Source organism: Symphalangus syndactylus, chromosome 1, assembly GCF_028878055.3.
Source record: "Symphalangus syndactylus isolate Jambi chromosome 1, NHGRI_mSymSyn1-v2.1_pri, whole genome shotgun sequence".
NCBI classification, from domain to species: Eukaryota; Metazoa; Chordata; class Mammalia; order Primates; family Hylobatidae; genus Symphalangus; species Symphalangus syndactylus.
Window position 1 is genome coordinate 87,144,739 of NC_072423.2, and position 21,310 is coordinate 87,166,048.

The 21,310-nt window shown below is 40.0% G+C and overlaps 2 protein-coding genes across 3 annotated transcripts in view; both read left to right on the forward strand.

Annotated features, from left to right (window-relative positions):
• ZFP91 (ZFP91 zinc finger protein, atypical E3 ubiquitin ligase) overlaps nt 1-6,407 on the forward strand; it is a 42,851-nt gene extending 36,444 nt beyond the window's left edge. For both annotated transcript variants that reach the window (XM_055259364.2, XM_055260091.2), the window contains exons 10-11: nt 2,178-2,277; nt 2,642-6,407. In XM_055259364.2, the coding sequence (XP_055115339.1) occupies nt 2,178-2,277; nt 2,642-3,152 (611 nt within the window). In that variant the 3' untranslated portion in view covers nt 3,153-6,407. The remainder of the gene's footprint in view (nt 1-2,177; nt 2,278-2,641) is intronic.
• CNTF (ciliary neurotrophic factor) lies at nt 2,884-10,485 on the forward strand. The gene is made up of 3 exons (XM_055266855.2): nt 2,884-3,014; nt 8,194-8,319; nt 9,490-10,485. Exons 2-3 carry the CDS (start codon nt 8,206-8,208, stop codon nt 9,976-9,978), a joined length of 603 nt encoding a protein of 200 aa, XP_055122830.1. The 5' UTR covers nt 2,884-3,014; nt 8,194-8,205; the 3' UTR covers nt 9,979-10,485.
• Nucleotides 10,486-21,310: the final 10,825 nt, after the last annotated feature.

The following is a 21,310-nucleotide window of genomic DNA, read 5'->3' on the forward strand; positions in this document are numbered from 1 at the left end:
TTTGACTTCTTGAACTTCTGTGACCAGGATAATGATCTTTTATTGAGCATTTATTCTGTATCAACTGTGGACTAAATACGTTATGTATATTATTGCTAATCAGTCTATTCAACACCACTAAATTTGTTTATATTGATCTTATTTTACAGCTAAGAAACTAGAAGCTTGGCAGGATTAAGTAACCTGCCCATGGTCACATAGCTAGTTTTTAGGAGAAGCATAATACTCTGCTGCTATTGAAACTGTGCAGGCTAGCTGTTGAATTTGCATGTAAACTCCCATAGGAACTGTCAAAAAGTGATGCTGAGTGTCTGCAATATGTATTATAGAATAGACTCAAATTCAATTTATTTGTGACCACTGACCATCTCAGTGCAGTGTACGTAATAGGAACAAATTGGGTGCATACCACTGAGTATGTCCCAGACACTTGATAATTGCACATTACCTTCTCAACAGTCTTAGAGAGTAAGTCTAGGAATTCTAGTTGTAGAACTATGTCTCCTGCCCAAGGTCATACTGATAAATGTAATAACTCCTTCATTTACTGTAGGCAAGTTACTTCTCTTTTCACTTTTCCTTCTCTGTGTTTTAAGGATACCAATATCAGTTATTGTAAGGATGAAATGAGATAATATAAAATGCTATTGACTACACAGAGCCTGGCACAATACCAGGATTGAACTTGAATCTTAATCACTCCAAAGTCTGCAGTTTTCTTATACCATGTTTCTTCAGAGTTATTTCCACAAGTAACAGTTATTTCTGTTTCTTGATAGGTACTGCAATTTCTCTGTTCCTTCTGCTCCCTGTTAATACTGTTTTATGCCATAGAAAAGTCATTTCTGACAGCCACTTTAGATTGTTTTAGTTAAATATCACAAGCCTATGAAAAACTGTTTTATAAATTCAGTCCATTTCAAATATTTATATTTGGTTAATACAATTTATGATGTTAGTTTTCCTTTTGCAAATTAGTATATACAGACTTTTTTTTTTTGCAAATGTCATTTATTTAGCAAATAGACGCCCCACACAGGTTTGTCCTGCTGTGGAACTGGAAATGTGGACATGACCTGGGAGATGCTAAGAGTTTCCTAAGTTAGAACTGTGCATTTTTAGACTTTGCTGTATAAAGCATGGAATACAGACCAACGAGCATTGACATCACTTGGGTTCTTATTAGAGATACAGAATCTCAGGCCCTGCTTCAGACCTGCTGAATCAGCATATACATTTAATAAGCTATCCAAGTGATCTCTAAGCTGTTTGGAAAGGAGTATAAGATTAAATTGGATATTGTTCACCTTTTAACTTAAATTCATGTTTTCATTCTCATTAATTCTGGTAATTTGAAGCAAAAGGAGTAGAAAATGTAGTGGTCATTAATTCCACAAATATATATATTGAGCATCTCTTTGTGCACAGGCTTCTCAAACACGGTAAAGAAATGAATAAGTACAATGCTCCTTTGCTTCATAGATTCCACACCATGTTACCACATTCATCAGAAATCCTGCATAATGGAGTTGAGAGTGTTGTGAGTGACAAAGGGAGGTAGTTGAAAGGTGCAGAAGATGGGTAGGAGAATAAGGTAAAGTAGTACAGGTGTTGTTTACATATATTTGATAGCAGCAACTCCAGTCTTTTGAGAAAAGTTTATCTTGGGTAACATTTTTTAAGCCTGAAACAGGGTATGATTACCTCTGGATCAGTTTTCTTCTATATAGTGCCAAGTTCTTGTTTTTTTGTTTTTGTTTTGTTTGAATGCCAGATTCTTTCTGTGTAAGCATTCAGTTTTCATTGTGGAAAAAATTGTTTTAAGGAGTAAAATATATGGAAAATATAGTTGTTTACTTGCTAAACACTTGGTATCCAAGACCTGGATTAGTGGTAAAATTGAGATTAGGATTCCATTTCTTATATTTTTATCTAGTTTTTCTGTTTGTTTGTTTTTGTTTTTGTTTTAAACAGGTCCTTATGCTACTGAATGTTGGATTTTTTTTTTTAAAGCAATATTTTTCTTTTTTAAATTTTGTTTACCCAAAGTGTTTATACATTGAAAACAGCATTGCTTTTACTCTATATTGCCTGCCCCATCATCTGCTTACTTACTGTAAGGGAATATACTTACAGGGTATCTAAATAGAACACTAACCACAGTATTTTCTTCATAGATCAAAGGGATTATATTTGTGAATATTGTGCTCGGGCCTTCAAGAGTTCCCACAATCTGGCAGTGCACCGGATGATTCACACTGGCGAGAAGCCATTACAGTGAGTATTATTTACTGGTGAACATCTGGGTGAGAAGGATATATGCCCTGCTTGAAGGTTTGCCGCTTTACAAACATATTAGTTGCCGCTGCTGTTTACTTTCATCAAATAAATGAGTGGGTATTGATGGGGGCATTAGTTAGAGGTCTTTTTCTTAGTTTCCCTCTGTTTTTCAGGCAAACAGAAGAAGATCAGATTAGTTTTCCATCTAGTAACATTTCCCAATCCTTCAAAAGAAGTATGTTACTGATTATTGTGTGTGTGTATATATGTATATATGCTCTAAACTCTAAACCTTGATCCTGAATAAGAGCACTCTTTATTTCTCTGTTGGATCAGCCATTTCCTTTTCTCCTCTCCTTAGATGTGAGATCTGTGGATTTACTTGTCGACAAAAGGCATCTCTTAATTGGCACATGAAGAAACATGATGCAGACTCCTTCTACCAGTTTTCTTGCAATATCTGTGGCAAAAAATTTGAGAAGAAGGACAGCGTAGTGGCACACAAGGCAAAAAGCCATCCTGAGGTGCTGATTGCAGAAGCTCTGGCTGCCAATGCAGGCGCCCTCATCACCAGCACAGATATCTTGGGCACTAACCCAGAGTCCCTGACGCAGCCTTCAGATGGTCAAGGTCTTCCTCTTCTTCCTGAGCCCTTGGGAAACTCAACCTCTGGAGAGTGCCTACTGTTAGAAGCTGAAGGGATGTCAAAGTCATACTGCAGTGGGACGGAACGGGTGAGCCTGATGGCTGATGGGAAGATCTTTGTGGGAAGCGGCAGCAGTGGAGGCACTGAAGGGCTGGTTATGAACTCAGATATACTCGGTGCTACCACAGAGGTTCTGATTGAAGATTCAGACTCTACCGGACCTTAGTGGAGGCATGGGACAGCTCAGACTTTGTATTTAAAAGTTAAAAAGGACAAAAAAAAAAAATCTAAAGCATTTAAAATCTAGTGAAATAACTGAAGGGCCTGCTCTTTCCATTGTGGATCACAGCACACACATACATACACCCTCCACCCCTCCCCAATCCCCATTCCCTGTTCTCCCTCTATTGCTCCCCTTATAAAATTGATGTTGTCTTTACCAGAAAGGTAGACAAAAAAGAAGCAGCAGCAGCTCTTAAAGTGAGGGTTATTCTCATACTCGGTTCCAGCCATCAGCAGACTTCCTGCTCATTGGCAGATCCCCCTTTCCAACCTGTAACTCTGGTGTGCTCTGGATCAGCTTTTAACTTTTAATCGTATATTACTGTCTTCTAAATCCCTTCTCCTCCTCTACTGCTGCCCCATGGTTCTGGCTCCTACCCTCTGCGGCACATTTATCTTCAAGTACCATAGAATTCTAATCTCTGGAGGCTGGCAGCTTGACTTGGCACTTTAGGGCCCCTTAGCAGGGTGAGCTGTTAAAACAGCACACATCTCTCATCCCCTCTTCCTTTATTCCCCACTGGGTTTCAGAAAGGAAGGATACATGGGGACCACCTCCCTCCTCTTTGATCCCAGCATCTCAGTCCCCCTCCCAACCCTCCCATATGGCTCTCAATGGTGCTCACTTGCTTGGAAGCAGGCTCCCAGTAGGGAGGGGGCTGCCCTCTACACAGTCTCTTTGACTGTAAGACAGGGCTCTGTATCAGTGAGACGATGAGAAAAGTCCCAGGCTAATGGCAGAAATTTGCACTTTGAACATGTGTGTTTTTGTGTTGTGGAACCTGAGATTCCTTATTTATTAACAGAAAGTCTGATTTTTTTTTTTTTTTTTTTTTGGAGTCTTTGTTGCTATATTTTGTGGGGCTGGGAGAGAGAGATTAGATTATTTTGATATGGGATCCCTTCCATAACAGGTACTTTGAAGGCAAGACTTAGGGTTGAAGAAGCACAGCCAGCCTCTGAAATCATAGCTCTCCAGTGGCCTTTAAAGAAAGCTGGTCCTCAGCACTAACAAAATCACTACAATAGCCTAGTGCTTTTTTGGAAGCCTTTTTAGGGAAGAATGTTAGGTTCGTGGTAACTAGTATGCTCTTTGAGATTTTTAGAGTGTTGAGACTTAAGAATTTTGAGAGGATGAGGAGGGTTGTTCAGAATCTAAATTACAGATAGATGATTGTTTCTTGTGAATTTGTTTCTTTTCCTTTTTTTTGTCCCTACCATTTCCTTACATTTCCCTTGGGGCCCATCTCTGGCTCCTTGCTTTTTGTTTTTTGCTTTGCTTTATCATCAGTTCATTCCAGCTCCCTGTTAGTGAAGGACACTGCTGTTAGTGAAGGAACAAAGTCTATGAGTCCTAAAATTTTAAGTCAAAGAAAACTGCTCTGTTTCCCCTTTAGTAACACTTCAGAAGAGGAAAAACTTCAGTAGCCAAAGTTAATAATCCTATATAATAATTGCTTTGGCTTTCACCTAAAATTCTGGGAATCCCAATTTCTTTGGGATAGAGATTGTGTTGGGGAATAGATTGCGTATTGCTGTTCACTGGAGAGAAAAGGTAGTGTTTTTGTACAAGGTCATACCACCAGAAGCCCCAAATCTTATTTTGGCTCATCTTCAGGTAAAGAGTAATTCCTATCCTGTGTGCCTCAGAAGCTAGAATCGAAGGCTTACCCTATTCATTGTTTATTGTCAGAAATGCATGATGGCTCTTGGAAAGAATGACATTTTGCTGGAAAAAAAAGATAAAAAAAAGAAGATTGTTTTTCACAAACATAGCTTATCAGTTTTTTTTAAAGAATTCTTTTTTCTCAAAAAGAGGAGTAACAAAATGTCATTTCTGAAAGAGGCTTACTTTATACCCACTAGTGTCAGCATTTGGGATGCCAGGGAATAGAGAGTGAGACACCTACAATCACCAGTCTCAAATGCGCTATTGTTTCTTTTCAGAGTGTTGCAGATTTGCCATTTCTCCGTAATATGGGGATAGAAAATGGAATAAAGATAGAAGGGATGTAGAATATGCTTTCCTGCCAACATGTTTTGGAGTTGACTTTGGTATATTGACTATATTTGAAAATACAAGATTGATTAGATGAATCTACAAAGAAGTTGTCCTCTCTCAGGTCCCTTTTATACTCTTTGACTAGCTAGCATCTATATTCCACACTTAGCTTTTTTGTCACACTTACCCTTTGTCTCCATAAATTTCATTTGCAGTGGTTAGTCATCAGATATTTTAGCCACCTACACAAAAGCAAACTGCATTTTTAAAAATCTTTCTGAGATGGGAGAAAATGTATTCTCCTTTCCTATACCACTCTCCCAACAAAAAAACAACTAGTTAGTTCTACTAATTAGAAACTTGCTGTACTTTTTCTTTTCTTATAGGGGTCAAGGACCCTCTTTATAGCTACCATTTGCCTACAATAAATTATTGCAGCAGTTTGCAATACTAAAATATTTTTTATGGACTTTATATTTTTCCTTTTGATAAAGGGATGCTGCATAGTGAAGAGTTGGTGTAATTAAACTATCTCAGCCCTTTCCCTGCTTTCCCTTCTGCTCCATATGCCTCATTGTCCTTCCAGGGAGCTCTTTTAATCTTTTAATCTAAATTCTGTTACCTTTTTAATAACTCTTCCCACTGCATATTTGCATCTTGAATTGGTGGTTCTAAATTCTGAAACTGTAGTTGAGATACAACTATTTAATATTTCTGGGAGATGTGTATCCCTCTTCTTTGTGGTTGCCCAAGGTTATTTTGCATAATTGAGATTCCTTGGTATGCTTCAGAGAGTTTAGGCAAACACTGGCCATGGCCGTGGGAGTACTGGGAGTAAAATAAAAATATTGAGGTATAGACTAGCATCCACATAGAGCACTTGAACCTCCTTTGTACCTGTTTGGGGAAAAAGTATAATGAGTGTACTACCAATCTAACTAAGATTATTATAGTCTGGTTGTTTGAAATACCATTTTTTTCTCCTTTTGTGTTTTTCCCACTTTCCAATGTACTCAAGAAGGTTGAACAAATGTAATGGATCAATTTAAAATATTTTATTTCCTAAAAGCCTTTTTTGCCTGTTGTAATGTGCAGGACCCTTCTCCTTTCATGGGAGAGACAGGTAGTTACCTGAATATAGGTTGAAAAGGTTATGTAAAAAGAAATTATAATAAAAGGGATACTTTGCTTTTCAAATCTTTGTTTTCTCTTAATCTAGGTAAGGCATATTAAAAATAAATATGTAAAGAAAAATAAAAGTTGTCTTCATGGAAGCAACTTGTCTTCCTTGGTTGTACTGAGTTACAGTTATCCTAGGGGTGAAACATGTGATGCTGCTAAGCAAACCAAATGCCCTCAGAACAGGTGTTAGGTGGGGCATACTATTGTTTGCTTTTGTTGAGAATCAGGTGGTTAATTTTTGACTGTTTAGTTCTTGATTTCTAATGCTGAAATGACATGATTCTGTTATTCAGCAAACTTAGAAATCTTGATGTTTTGACAACTGCCTCCTAGGAAAACTGGCCATATTAACCTAGTAGGTGGAACATTAAGGATTATGTGAGGTTAATTTTACCCTGATAATGACAAAACCTTGATAGCATTTAATATCAATACTTCTTCTCAAAATTGAATGTTTATATCAAGTACTGATTTTTATTTTAAAAAAGAAAAAACTATAATCCTTCTGCCTTCCAAAAGCCGTACTGTGATAGCTGCCCAGGCTGCTCTCTTACATCTCCCATTTATTGTTTACTTTTATAAGTTTGCTTCTAAGATGGTATGTGTTTCAGCTTATTGGCAATATCTGTGATATAAATAATGAAAGCTAATTATTTCATTTAAGGATGAAACTTTTAGCACTTACCCAATAGGCGTCATTCTCTAAGCTAAATGCAATAGAATGACAACCCTCCCAGTACCTTTAACTCTTATACCGTCATTTCAAAGCCCAGCTCATTCTCTTATTTTAAGAAGCCTGTGGTATGACTGTGTAGGGGAGAAAAAAGGAAAGCATGTTGTCACTTGAGTGAGACTGCTTTAGAAATGTTACCAAGTTAGCGCTGGGTGTTTCCTGTTCTTTGGAAGAGAACAGGCCTAAACAGTACCTTCCTCCTCCTATGTAGCTACCAGGAAGGCACCATGATTGAAATTAGAGATGCTTCCTTGCTTGATTTTTAAGTATAAATTAAATTACCTTTAAAAAGTACTTAAGGATAGGAGTGAAAAAATGCTATGTTTTTAAAGGACTTACTTCACACATCCTTTGTTTCTTGAACAAAATGTGAACTACCTAAACAGAAAATGAAATTGGAAAGTCAGTGGGAGAGACAACTGTGGAATCAGATTTCTATTTAAATTCAAGCGTCGTTACTTGATTTTGTGCATGTTATTTCTTGAAGTTTCAGTTTCTTATATGGAGAAATAACATTTACCTCAGAAATATTCTGAAGATGAAATGGAATTGCTTTAAAATATTTAGCTCACTGACCCATGGTAGATACTTAATAAATGGCAGCTGTATCAATTTCATTGAATGAACATTTCGCCAACCTACGAGAAAAAAGACATGGGAAGCATAAGGGAGAATGATAATAAAATGAACTGATTCTAAGTGTGTATGAGATAGATTACATTAGGCAGGAGTGCCATGAGGATTGGTATGATAGTGACCTTGTTGCTAAGTGCAAAAGCAAAACAATGACATAGAAACAAGTGTGCTAAGTACTGAGTGGAGGAGAGAGATGGAGGCAGACGCTGCAGGGGAAAAAAAAATCTGATTAAAAAGGGCCCTTTGATTCCACAGGCACAAAAATCCACAGCCAGGAATTTGCTACCACCTCTGAGTCAGGCAGGGGGTGGGGGTGGGGTGCACAATCCCATTAGTAGAGAATGCCCAGTGGGTTTAGTCTTTGAGAGTCACATTTCTTATTTGGACCAGTGTAGACAGAAATAAACCCAGCTCACTTGTTTCCTGGGACAGTTGAGTTAAGGGATGGCTTTCACAGAGCATTCACCGCTGACCCCTCACCGTCGGGACCTCTGTAGCCGCTCTATCTGGCTAGCAAGGAAGATTCGTTCAGACCTGACTGCTCTTATGGAATCTTATGTAAGTTGCCTATTTTGCTGTTATCTGTTTTCCCTTCATCTTTTTTGATCCAGCAACTTACCATCATGCATCAGCTCTGTTACCAATTGTGAAAGCTCTAATCATATAGTCATTCATATAGGTTATTTGACATGGGCCCTTCCCTTGAGGAAACCCATGTGACCTTATTTTCTTCCTCCGGGCTGTTTAGGAGATATGTTACTTGAATGAGAAAATATATATGGAATTCTAGATAGGATTGGCTTATATGTCTTGGAGGCTATTCCAAATTTGTTTGCATATATTCTGAATACTACTAGAACAGATTAGCCATGGTCCCTCTGGGTTCTTCATAGCCATTGTTCTGAATTTTTTAGCTATGTAAATGAAAGGTTAATGGGATAGGAGGAGTACTATGAACGTCGGAGGAATTTGTAAATCCTACCAATTTCTCCTATATAGCATTAGCCACCCACCTTTTAGTATTCTGCATCAAAAGTAGAGTGTGTCTAAAGAGAAAGGTAAGCTATCAAAAGGATCTCCTGGAAGATTGATTGGAAACTTGTGGAAGTGTCGAATTCTTGAGCTAACTCTGGAGTTCCAGATTTGTCTTCTAACAGTAAGGGGATCCCCATCAATTTCCACCTGAGATATGCTGTGGAAATACTCCAACCCCTGTAGAGGGTTTTGAATTTAGGCTCTCTGAGAACTGATTTATCTTTGTACAGCCTCACCAGACGGAAATCAGACTCTTTGGGAGTGCTCAATGGGGAGAGGGAAGTTAGAGAAATTCTACAATGGCAATATTCCAGGTCTTCCTAGTTGTGGCCAGTGTCTTTTACAAGTATGTTTAAAAATACTTGAATATGATTAAAATATTCCAGTTACCGAAAGAGTTTGAAGTGAGAAGGAAAAATTCTTCTAAATCAGTTTTCAACCTTTAGAACTCAGTGAAATCTGAACATTCTTCCAAGAAAAATCCATAGGTACTCAGTTTCAGGGAGTATTGGGTCTTTCTAAAGCCCAGTCATAGAGCCCAAATTAAGAGTTCCTACTGTAGACATATTATTTACTTTACAACTTGGATCCTTGGCCAGGGAGGTGGGTGAGATTTTGTATGAAATTTAGGGATGATTTAAGGACATTGGGGTGATTACAGAAGATGTGGTGTTTTCCTATATCCTCGGCCAGGTGAAGCATCAGGGCCTGAACAAGAACATCAACCTGGACTCTGCGGATGGGGTGCCAGTGGCAAGCACTGATCAGTGGAGTGAGCTGACCGAGGCAGAGCGACTCCAAGAGAACCTTCAAGCTTATCGTACCTTCCATGTTTTGTTGGCCAGGCTTTTAGAAGACCAGCAGGTGCATTTTACCCCAACCGAAGGTGACTTTCATCAAGCTATACATACTCTTCTTCTCCAAGTCGCTGCCTTTGCATACCAGATAGAGGAGTTAATGATACTCCTGGAATACAAGATCCCCCGCAATGAGGCTGATGGGATGCCTATTAGTGTTGGAGATGGTGGTCTCTTTGAGAAGAAGCTGTGGGGCCTAAAGGTGCTGCAGGAGCTTTCACAGTGGACAGTAAGGTCCATCCATGACCTTCGTGTCATTTCTTCTCATCAGACTGGGATCCCAGCACATGGGAGCCATTACATTGCTAACAACAAGAAAATGTAGCAGTCCGTTCTCTTCCTTGCTTTCTCTTCTAATGGAATATGCGTAGTTCCCTGGGGCCTCGCTCTCCCATCTTAAATTTCTAAAACGGTTAAGACTACAGGCATTTTCTTTCTTTTTTCTCTGACCACCTGCAGCCTGTTGAAGGACTACAGGCATTTTCATCAAGTAGCATTGGAGACTTACACAAATGGGCATACAAGTTTAGCCCGGGGGGTGTGATTGTGTGTGCGCGTGCATGTGCTGCAGGTGTAAGAGAGTGGGAGCAGGGACAACGTCCTTCCACTTCAGGGTTCTAACCTTTCTAACCCACTAAGTAACCTCTACAGGCATTTAACAGCCTTACAGACAGAATATACCTATGTTAATTCTAGTTCTGGATGACTCGGTCTGAGAAGATTCAATTTAAAATCAGACTCTTTGTTTGATTTAAACTCTTAGAGAATAAGAATAATAATGGCTAACTTTTATTATCTTCTATATTAAGGCAATATGCCAAGGGTCTTTTTTTTTTTTTTTTTTTTTTTTTTTTGAGACAGAGTCTCGCTCTGTCGCCCGGGCTGGAGTGCAGTGGCGCAATCTCGGCTCACTGCAAGCTCCGCCTCTGCCAAGGGTCTTTATGTATATTATGTACAGCGTTTACAACCTTGTGAGCAAGGAGGTGTTACTCCCATTCGATAGATGAGAAAACAGGCTCACAGAGATTTGGTTAAGCTCACACAGCTAACAAGTGGCACACTGAGTTTGAACACAGATCATTCTCCTTGTAAAGCCTATGTGCCTTTCACTTTAGAGGCTTGATCATGAATCACTGCACCTCTTTGTCACAGAGTGTTGGAAGATGCATCCATGTAATCTATTCCCATCACTGGAAAACAGCTGCTGTTAGATGTCCTCAGAAGCCAGTTGCAAATTTTAGCGTTAAAGTCAGGATTTATTGTTTATACTTGGCAGTGAAGAGGGCAGCTGGAGATCTTAAGATTCCATTTTGGAAAATGATTAGGCCCGCCAAACTTCTGAACTTTGGAAGCTGGGGATATTTAGTAATACAACCTGGTTTTAAAGTGCTCACTAAATGTTCTTGAATATTGGGTTGGGCACAGCTTATACCAGATTACCTCACTTTTAATTAGTGATGCAGGCAGTGTAACCCAAGCATTTGTGGACAATGAGTGGAATACTAAAGTTAAAAAGTCATCAAACTTTCACCTCAAATCTTCTGGACTTAGTCATGAGGAGAGGGTGAGGCCTACTCTGTTCCTACTAGAGATACCAGAGACTGAAACTATACAGTAAAGCCTCTGTGCTGCACAACAAAGGGGCAGGCTCTGCTTTTAATTTCTTGTAAGAACCACACGTAGTATGAAAGGTTGGTCAATGTGGACATTAATGGAAAAGGCCATGTACTGGTGGTGCGACGTGAATCCAAAAATTTTCAAGTGTGTCATTTATTTTATACTTATCAATTAAAACTCAAGATCATGGATTGGGAGACCAAGTTAATTTAATTAATTGGGGCTTCTGTATTCGTAAATGAACCATGAGTCAGGGCTAACTCCCATAGGTTTCATGAGGTGTGGATGAGTAGCTTAGCTTGTATCCTTTCTCACATGGGCGTGTGTACAAAACTCCATGAAGTCAGTATTACCAGAGTGCTCTGGGCTAGGCATTGTAACAGTTCAGGGAAAGTAAGGCCCTACTTTCTAATATGCATTTGTGGCAATATGGTTGTGGGTGTGTATACGCACACACGTACATTACTGTAATCAGTGATGCAGACAGTGTAACCCAAGCCTTTGTGGACAGTGAGTGGAATACTACTCAAGTTAAAAAGTCACAGAACTCCTTCACCGCACATTCTCCGGACTTAGTCATGAGGAGAGGGTGAGGCCTACTCTGTTCTCACTGGAGATACCAGAGATTCTGTAAACACAAACACACACACACACAGTCGAAATTATAAGTCCCAGGTTTGTTAGGAAGCTAAAGGAAGGAGAGGGGCCCAAAGTAGTTTCCTGGAGGAGGTAGGAGTTGTGTCTCAGTACAAAACTGCAAAATACTCTGTACTGGTTGAGTACAAAATAGAAGTCATGAGAGAAGGGAAGAGGTGGTCATTTGTAATTTTGGCACTGAACGTATAGTCTTATTCCGTTCAAGCTTTCTCTTAATTTCTTCTGCTTAACAGCAGCATTCTCAAATAATAAAATTTCTGCTTATTAATATGAAGCTCTTAGAGCTATCTGGATAATACTTTTGTTCAATGGAGAAATATGTCTACAATTTCTTAATGGGGAATAACTGACTATGAATTTGCTGCATCTAAAATGACCCCATCAATTATACATGTAAAAATAAATTTTTGAAATTTTTTGAATAAAAAATTAAAAGATGTTGCCCCCATACTCCCTCCATCTAAAAAAAGTTTTTAAAAAATGAGTATCCCCTCTCCAAGTGTTTTTATGTTCAGCAGGTACAGCAGCAGACATCTGCAGAAGTTTCACAACTCACTGGAGCTTGGCTTAAGCTCTCATGAGTTGCATGTAAAGGAACATGTATAGGAGGCGGATTTGAAGTGGCAGAGGGTCCACAAAAGGCACAAGTACTAACCACTGAATGGGAGGAGATAGAAAAATGTGTAAGTCACAATTAAGTCACAGAATCACCAAGTCTTTACCAAGTGCATTCTCAGCACTTTGCAAAACGCTGTGTATTTGTCTTTTAAGAAGCATACAATATGCACCCAAAAGAAGTGTGGGGAAAGCTAATCTTAGAAAAAGATAAAGGGGAAATGAGCAGTAGACCATGCAACAAAAATCAACATGTATGAGATCTGAATGTGTAGACATTGCATCATGTTTATTTGAAATGGATAGAAAAAGGGACTGAATGGATTAGTGTTCTAGGTGTGTGTCTTATAGTAAAGAAGAGGATAATGATGACACTATGGAATTACGTTTTTTTAGGAATATAGAAGCCCAAGAAGATTTTGTTCATTAGGTTTTATTCTGTTGATCTGATAAGATCTCTGGGAAATCATATATGGTATAACTATATAGATTGAATTATAGTTTAAGGTACATAGATTTAGTTTCTAACCCTAACTCATTTTGTAAAAACAATTTCTTCTGCCTCCTTTTCAGAGAGTGCCTTCTGAAAAGCCCACCGTGGGTAAAGAGCTCTTGTTTTCCTGAGTCAAGGAACTGCATGGTTGAGAATTTTTCTTGCATTCATTTAAGTGGGTGATTTGGAAACGGCACGCAAATCAGCACAAACTTGAAGGCCAAGCATGGAATAAAATTAGCCTTAAGATAATCAGGTTTAAGTGAAGTGAGAGTTTTAATAAAAATGGAAAATGTAAAGTCATAGCTCTGGTATTGCTGTTATTTCAGGCTGCTATGGATCAATGCCCAAAGGATGACTCATTGTTGTGATCACTTGTCAGACAGGGAGAGGACTAGTAAATATTTCAGGAAGACATATCTGAAAAGTTATTTAGATTGAATTTTGTTTGTGAATCCTCAGCTCCTCATGGGGTACCTGAGCATCTCTGTTAAGGGGTGAAATAGAGGCACAGGAAGCAGAGAGACCTCCACCAGGATGTAAAGGGGATTGGTAAAGAGGAAGGGGGTGGGGGAGAGTAGAATTTGGATTTCACTTCAGTTGATTCTCTCTGTGTGTGTGTGTGTGTGTGTGTGTGTTACTAATGTAGTGTTAATGTAGTGTTTAGGTCAGGACATTTCTTAAAAGGAATGGTTTGGCCTCCTGCCTCATCCCACCTCCACTGCAAGCATCAGACCCACCCAAGAATGAGCTCTCAGAATGTGGGTACATTCAAAAGCGAAAAATGATAAAAACTTCATTTCTTGGCTTCTGTAGCATTCTGAGAACTACAGATAGAGACAGAATAAGATAATTTGATAGTTTGATGAAGTGTCTGGGTGTGACATAAAATCTGTGTGCTTTTGATTCTTAACATAAAAGATATTATTTGGATCAATCTGGTTTGAACACATAGAAAACAAAAAATGCAAGAATAGCTAATAATAAAGTTCTTTTCTCAGCAATACCGTGAGTTACTTCTTTTCTGTATCTTTGGATGAATGAGGGGAATTTCAAGTGACTTCAGCATTGGATGAAACATAATCCTCCTAGCCAGGGCCAGGCTCAATCAAGCGTGCTGAGTAAATCTCCATGATGCCAGGCCACTCACACTGGGCAAAACTCCCAGGGCCAGTCAGCCTAGAAAAGGTAGATGGCCCCTATATCACCAGGCCAATGCTTTGCCCTCTGAATATGTAGTCCTATCAGCTAGACTGCAGATGAGAATGATTTCCTTTTATCTGGCTTAATTTCAAGTAGCTGACCTGCCCCCCATTAAGCCTTTGACTTCAAGAGAAGAACCCTGACTAGCCCTTTTTTTTTTTTTTTTTTTTAAGTCAGGTTGGAGGTAGAAACCAAATTGTTGAAAATCACGTAGAGGAAAATATGAAACTTACTGAGAGATTCTGTATTTCTATCCACATATTTAAGGTAGTATGAAAGGGAATGATGTAACATGTCAGGCAGCTCTGCATTATTTTATATTATTTAATCCTCTGACATATCTCTTAGATGAGGAAAATGAGAATGAGCATTAACTTGCCCAAATTTCCTCCTGTAGCATCTGACAGGGCTGGAGTCTTAATTCTGGCTCTAAAGCTCACTTCACTACACCTTATGCCATAGGACATCTGGTAATCAAAATTCTCTTATTCTGAAATCCATTCTCTGTCTTTGATCCACTCTCCTTGGCTAAAGCCAATACAGGTTTATACCGAATTTTGCTCTGTAACAAAGTCTATATAAATTTCTAAACTTTGAGACAAGTCACTCTTTTTTCTGAGCTTCCTCATTTATGAAATGAAAATGATGAAAAATAGCTAACTAACTTCACAGTTGTTACAGACAAATTGAGTATCTGAAATTACTTGTAACTGACATGCAGACATCACCAGGTATATTTAATGCCTCAGGTAGCTTGGATTCAGAGTTGATTGAGGAGCAAGCTCCTAAATATCTCAGAGAACACCACCTGCTTACCAGGAATGATCTGGCCACAGCCTCGACTTCACCCTATTGTGCCTACTGGCCTTTGGCCACTGGAGGTTGACCCAGCAGTCTCACTCACAGCCTCCAGGAATCATCCACCTCCCTGAAGAGTTAGAACCCAGGCTGTTCAGCCAGGAGGCAGCTTTCACAGTAGGCGTGGTCAGACAAGTCCTGGAGAAGCCTGGTAGGCTCCAGAGGGAGCCAAGGAAACATGCCGGCTAAGGAGCTGCCCAGGATACATTAAAACATGCATTTAGACTTAGAATCATCCCACCATATGCCTACACCCTCCTCTTAATACCAGAAGGAACTCAAACTTCATTTAGTTCAATCCCTTCATTAAACACAACATGAAGAAGCCAAAGAGGTTCAGCAATTTGCCCTGGCATCCCAGCTAGAAAGTGGCAGAATGAGACCTACAGTCCATGGATCCCCTGCTGCACTTTCCTGCTTCTCCATCAAACCAACCTCACTTTAGGAAGCCTCTGGTAAGTCTTTCTTGCTCTCTTGTATGCAGCGCCCTCTAGCTCCCTCAACTCTAATAATCCTTTAAAAGCTCTAGGAACAGCACCTCATCCAGACTTCTTTTGCCACTCCAACCCCCACCTCTACTATAATTTGAGGGTACTGTATTTCATCCCTCCCCTGATATGATGGGGGAAAGACGTAGCCCATTCTGAGGAGTACATTCTGAGTAATGGCTAAATATGTTACTCATTTCAGGGTAAGTGTTTGAACAAGGCACTCAGGGGAGCTTTTTAAAAATAATATTCTGGGCCGGGCACGGTGGCTCACACCTGTAATCCCAGCACTTTGGGAGGCTGAGGTGGGTGGATCACGAGGTCAGGAGTTTGAGACCAGCCTGACCAACATGGTGAAACCCCATCTCTACTAACAATACAAAAATTAGTTGGGCGTAGTGGTGCGTGCCTGTAATCCCAGGTACTCAGGAAGCCGAGGCAGGAGAATCGCTTGGACCCGGGAGGTGGAGCTTGCAGTGAGCCAAGATCGTGCCACTGCACTCCAGCCTGGGCGACAGAGCAAGATTCGATCTCAAAAATAGATAAATAAATAAAATAAATAATATTCTGAAGCATGTGTCTTCATGTCAGATCAACCCTTATTCCACAGGTAAGGTAAAGACTTAGGACTAATTTCTCTTCTCTTAATCCCTGACTCCTGTCTCCAAAGCTTGGGATGGAGGTACGGTTGGAGGTTACACAAATGATATGGTTTGGCTGTGTCCCTACCCAAAATCTCATCTTGAATTATTTGTAGCTAACTTGCATGTTGTGTACATGGACCCTAAAACTTAAAGTATAATAATAAAAAAAAAAAAATTGTAATACCCCATAATCTCCACGTTTCAAGGGAGAGGCCAGGTGGAGGTAATTGAATCATACCGGCCCATGCTGTTCTCGTGATAGTGAGTTCTCACGAGATCTGATGGTTTTATAAGTGTTTGGTAGTTCCTCCTGTGTTCATTCTCCTTCCTGCTACCTTGTAAACAAGGTGCCTGTTTCTCTTTCACCTTCCACCATGATTGTAAGTTTCCTGAGACCTCCCCAGCCATACGGAACTGTGAGTCAAACTTCTTTATAAAGTACCCAGTCTCTGATATGTCTTTTTAGCAGTGTGAGAACAGACTAGTACAACAAATAACTTGAAAAGGCACTGAAAAAAAAAAAAAAGCCAATATTCCCAACCTGGTTCTAAGCTCTAAAGCTCAGTCTTTTGAAAGTTTCCTGCCCTACTCCAACTAAATTTAGCAATACATATTGACATCTGCTTTAGGCCAGTACTAAGAGTACAGAAATTAATAATAGTAGATAGTAGCAAATATTTATATGGTGTTTACTCTGTTCCAGTCATTGTTCCAATTGCATGCATTAACTCATTTACGCCTCACAAGAACCCTATGAGGTAGGTACAAAGATCTTTGGTTTACAAATGAAGAAACCAAGGCCCAGAGAGCAGATTGGTCTCTGACCTTGAAATACGGTCTCCGGAAAGACAGCAGGTGTACGATCAACTGCTAGAGAAGTCCGTGCAGTCGGTAGTGTCATGTGGGCAACAAGCTGTGGAAGGACAGAAGGAAATATCAAAGAGGGGACCTCTCAAAAGGGGCAATTTGGGAGTGAGAACTTGAAGGGTTGCTAGGACTTTGCCCTCAGGAAAAAACAGAGAGGAGTGGGCAAGAACATTTTAGATAAAAGAAGCAGCACTGCACTTGTCAAGGCTTGGCTGCTGAAAAGCATGTGGCACGTCTGGGACCATTCGGCATGACTGAAGTTCAGAGCTCTCTGAGAGCTACAGTAGAAGACAAGTTGAGATGAGTGAAGTGACAACACCTTGAGGAGAGAATCTCTGAAAGGTTTTTGAATGGGGAGTGCCAGCATTTACACTTTGTTTCAGAAAAGTAATTCAGTTATGTCTGTATTGGAGGTGAGAGTGACTGGAGGTAGAGGAACCTATTAAGATGCTGTAATGCTCAAGGTAAGATATGTTTTAGTTATTCATGGAAATGGTAGAGGCACTAGGAGACAAAATGAGCACACATAGTCCCTGACCTCTTAAAACGTGCATTCTGGTAGAGGAAGACCAGCGACACACAATAGTATAATTTAGAAGGTGATAAGAATTATGTAGGAAATGGAAAAGGTGATAGAGAATTACTGAAAGTAGTGGCCATTAAGGCAAAGAGTGGAAAGCCCACAGGGATAGTTATCTAGGGCCTCATAGCTCTACACCCAAATCATGAGCTGCTCAGGAACTTCCCAGCAATGTCCCAGCCAGTAAAGATCTAGGCGAAAGGAGAGCAGAACTTGGACTGGGAGATTAATTTTTATGGTGTTCTCGTTGGTAAAGCCTTAGCAACAGCCAGTGTGAGAGACTGGAACACAAGCATGGCCTGTTCTGTAGGCATTGTTGGTGTATGCCTTACATTATTACTCTACCATTTTTAAGAAAGCTTTACCATTTTCCTTTTCTTTAATTCTTAAGAGTTTACATTTCCCTGATGTGAAGGAGCTAGGCATGAGTGGGCCTTAGTAGGAGAAAGATAATGTTAAGTGCAGAGCCCCAAGGCAGGAATGAACTTCCTATCTTCAAGGAACTGAAGGAAGGCCAAGTTGGTTGAAGCCAGGTTAGTCAGGTGAGCAGGGGAACAATGCCTGTGCCAAGGCCCTTGAGCCAAAGATTATGAAAAACACACGAGCTGTTAAACAGTTGGGTTTATTATTTGTTGCAAAGAGGAGAAATGTGCCCCTTGGGGAACACTGAGACGCCTCAGTAAGAGTGTGTTAGAACCTATTACGGGATTTAGGCTTTGTTCGGGTGATTCGGGGGTGGCTCTAAGGAAGCAGAGGTTTGCTCTGGATTGGATGCTGTCAGAAAGTGGGGACAATTCTATGGGTATTTTGTGAGTCGTGCATGCAGTAACCTTGTTTTTATCCATGCTTAGACAAGACAAAATTATGAGGTGACCTTGTTTCATTTTATCATGGTCTTGTTTCATTTTATCATGGTCTCCGAGTAACTTTGTCTGAGGTTGTTATTCTATAATACTGTTTAGATTTTTTAGGCTCACTGGGCTGTGAGCCTCAGACTAGCTTCTAATAATATTGCAATTGAGCTGTAAACATCAGATCAATTTTGGACATCAGGAGTACATTTTTTTCTCCTTGTTAGTGACAAGATTATGTATAGAAAGAGATCTGGATTTTATTCTAACTGCTGAGCACAGACAACAGGTCAGTGTGTGATTAGTATTGCCACCTGGATAACAAAGAGCAGCTCTTATATTTAAAAAACAAAACCAAGATATGCAGTCTTAGAATTGCCCTTGCTCTTCCGACAGTACTCAATCCAGAGCAAAGCCACACATCATTAATTCCTTCCCAGAATTAACTAACCCAACTCCAAATCCTACAGCGAATCCCTCTTAACACTTTCTCACTGGGGTGCTTCAAAGTCTCCCATCGTGTGCCCTCTCTCCTCATTGCAACAAGCCAATAAACCCAATTTTGTCTAACTATGGACGTTGTCCCAGTGGTTTGGGCTAAAGGGCATCAACACTGCAAAGAGAAACTACTGGAAAGTTTTACGCAGGAAAGTGACATGATGGGGTATATATTTATTTAAATGAGTACTGAAGCTGCTATGGGCAGTAGGGCTTATGGGGGCAACAGTGTGGGAGCAAAAAATCCGAATGATGAAAAGCCAAATTAAAATGATGAACAAAAGAGGACAGCCCTGAAAAACATGGCAGAGGATTTGGCATGGAAAGCCATGGAGAAGATGGTGAGTTTTAGGAAGAGAGAAGAACCAAAGAGCACTCCCTTCCCATCTAGGAGGATAGAGAATAAATTAGGCAGGAAACAAGGAAAGGGGAGTAGATATTAGGCATAGAATAGAAAATTGCCAGCCTAGATTTTAAATATGTTGAGTTGAATATGGAGAATAGGAAGCATGGGGGAAGGAGTGAAGAGGTGAGTGACGGAATAAAGCTGGTTAGGAAGATTGGGGCTCAGTCCTGAAGGGCCTTAACATCATGCTGAAGAATTTAGATTTCATTCTGTACATATAGATAGTGACCCTCTTAGTCAACATTAGGCCGGGTGCGGTGGCTCATGCCTGTAATCCCAGCACTTTGGGAGGCGAGGCAGGTGGATCACAAGGTCAAGAGATAGAGACCATCCTGGCCAACATGGTGAAACACCACGTCTACTAAAAATACAAAAATTAGCTGGGTGTGGTAGCGTCCACCTATAGTCCCAGCTGCTCGGGAGGCTGAGGCAGGAGAGCCACTTGAACCCGGGAGGCGGAGGTTGCAGTGAGCCGAGATCACGCCATTGCACTCCAGCCTGGCATCACAGCAAGACTGTGTCTAAACAAAAAAATAAAAAATAAAAAATAAATCAACATTAAAGAGACCAAGACAAGAAGAAAGGATAGGAAAGACAAGGTAAAATCACCGGAGTCATGTCACATCCTCTGCCTTAGTTCTTTTTGTTGTTGTTTGTTTATTTTTTGTTTTTTATTTTTTTGTTTCCTCTGTCTTAGTTCTAAAGGGAGCTAAAAGGGGCCTATTGCTATTGTTCAAATCCAAGCACAGAGTTTCCTCTGATTCTGGGTCACCAGAACTTTAGTAGACCTAAAGCATATTGGTAAACCACCCACTTTCCATTTCTCATCTTGGGCAAATTTGCATCTCCTAAGAAAGGTTTCATGTTATTTATTTTATTCTATCCATGCTCCCTCCTCCATCTCCACATAACTAACTCCTGTTCGTGCTTCAAGATCCATGTCATCCTTTTGAAAATGTCCGTGACTAGTACCCTGCTATCACTGCTGTCTCCTCTTTGCTGCAACTTTACCTTATACATTATCTTCCATCAGTACTGCTTCTACTACTGATTACTGTCACTACCACTGCTACAGACAAGGATATTGAGCTCTGACATGGAAAAAGGTGCTTTGCACACAGCAGCTCTATTAATCCTTAACACAACCCATTGCACTTGCTGATAGCTGATACCATTTTCACTTTATAGATGAGAGAACTGAAGCTCAGAAAGGTTAAATCAAAAAGTTGCAGAGCTGGGATTAAAATTTATGTATTTGGGAATACTTTTTCTTTATATAACTATTATATTGCATAACACATTGCATATTAATTATTTGTGTATATGGCTCTCTCCTGGTGGAATATGGGCTCTTTGAAGGCAGAGGCTATGTCTTCTCTGGCATATGATAGGTGCTCACCAAATGTTTCCTGATTAAGAGGAGGAAGGCAGGTAGAGATAGTGATGGAAAGAATGCAAGGTGGTGTGCAATGGGAGAATTACTGTTTCATACCAATGCCTATCAACCTTTTTCATAGAAATGATGATGTTTTTATGGCACACAGGGACAAATTGGGGGATCTAGATTCTAGGAGAAAGCTGACCATCATAGGTATAGTACCTGTAGCAAGTTCAGTTAACCACTTGGGTTACTATAGTGTTGAAGGGATCAATATATCTTGGGCATCTGTTGGGCATTCTGTGCTTTATATCAGGGGTTAACAAGCTATTTCTCAAAGGGCTAGAAAGTAAATGTTTTAGTCTTGTGAGGTATAAGGTCTCTGTCACAGCTATTAATAGGCAATAGATAATACATAAACAAATGAGTGTGGCTGTATTCCAAAAAAAACTTTATTTACAAAAACAGGTGCCTGTCCTGTGGGTCTTGTTTGCTGACCTCA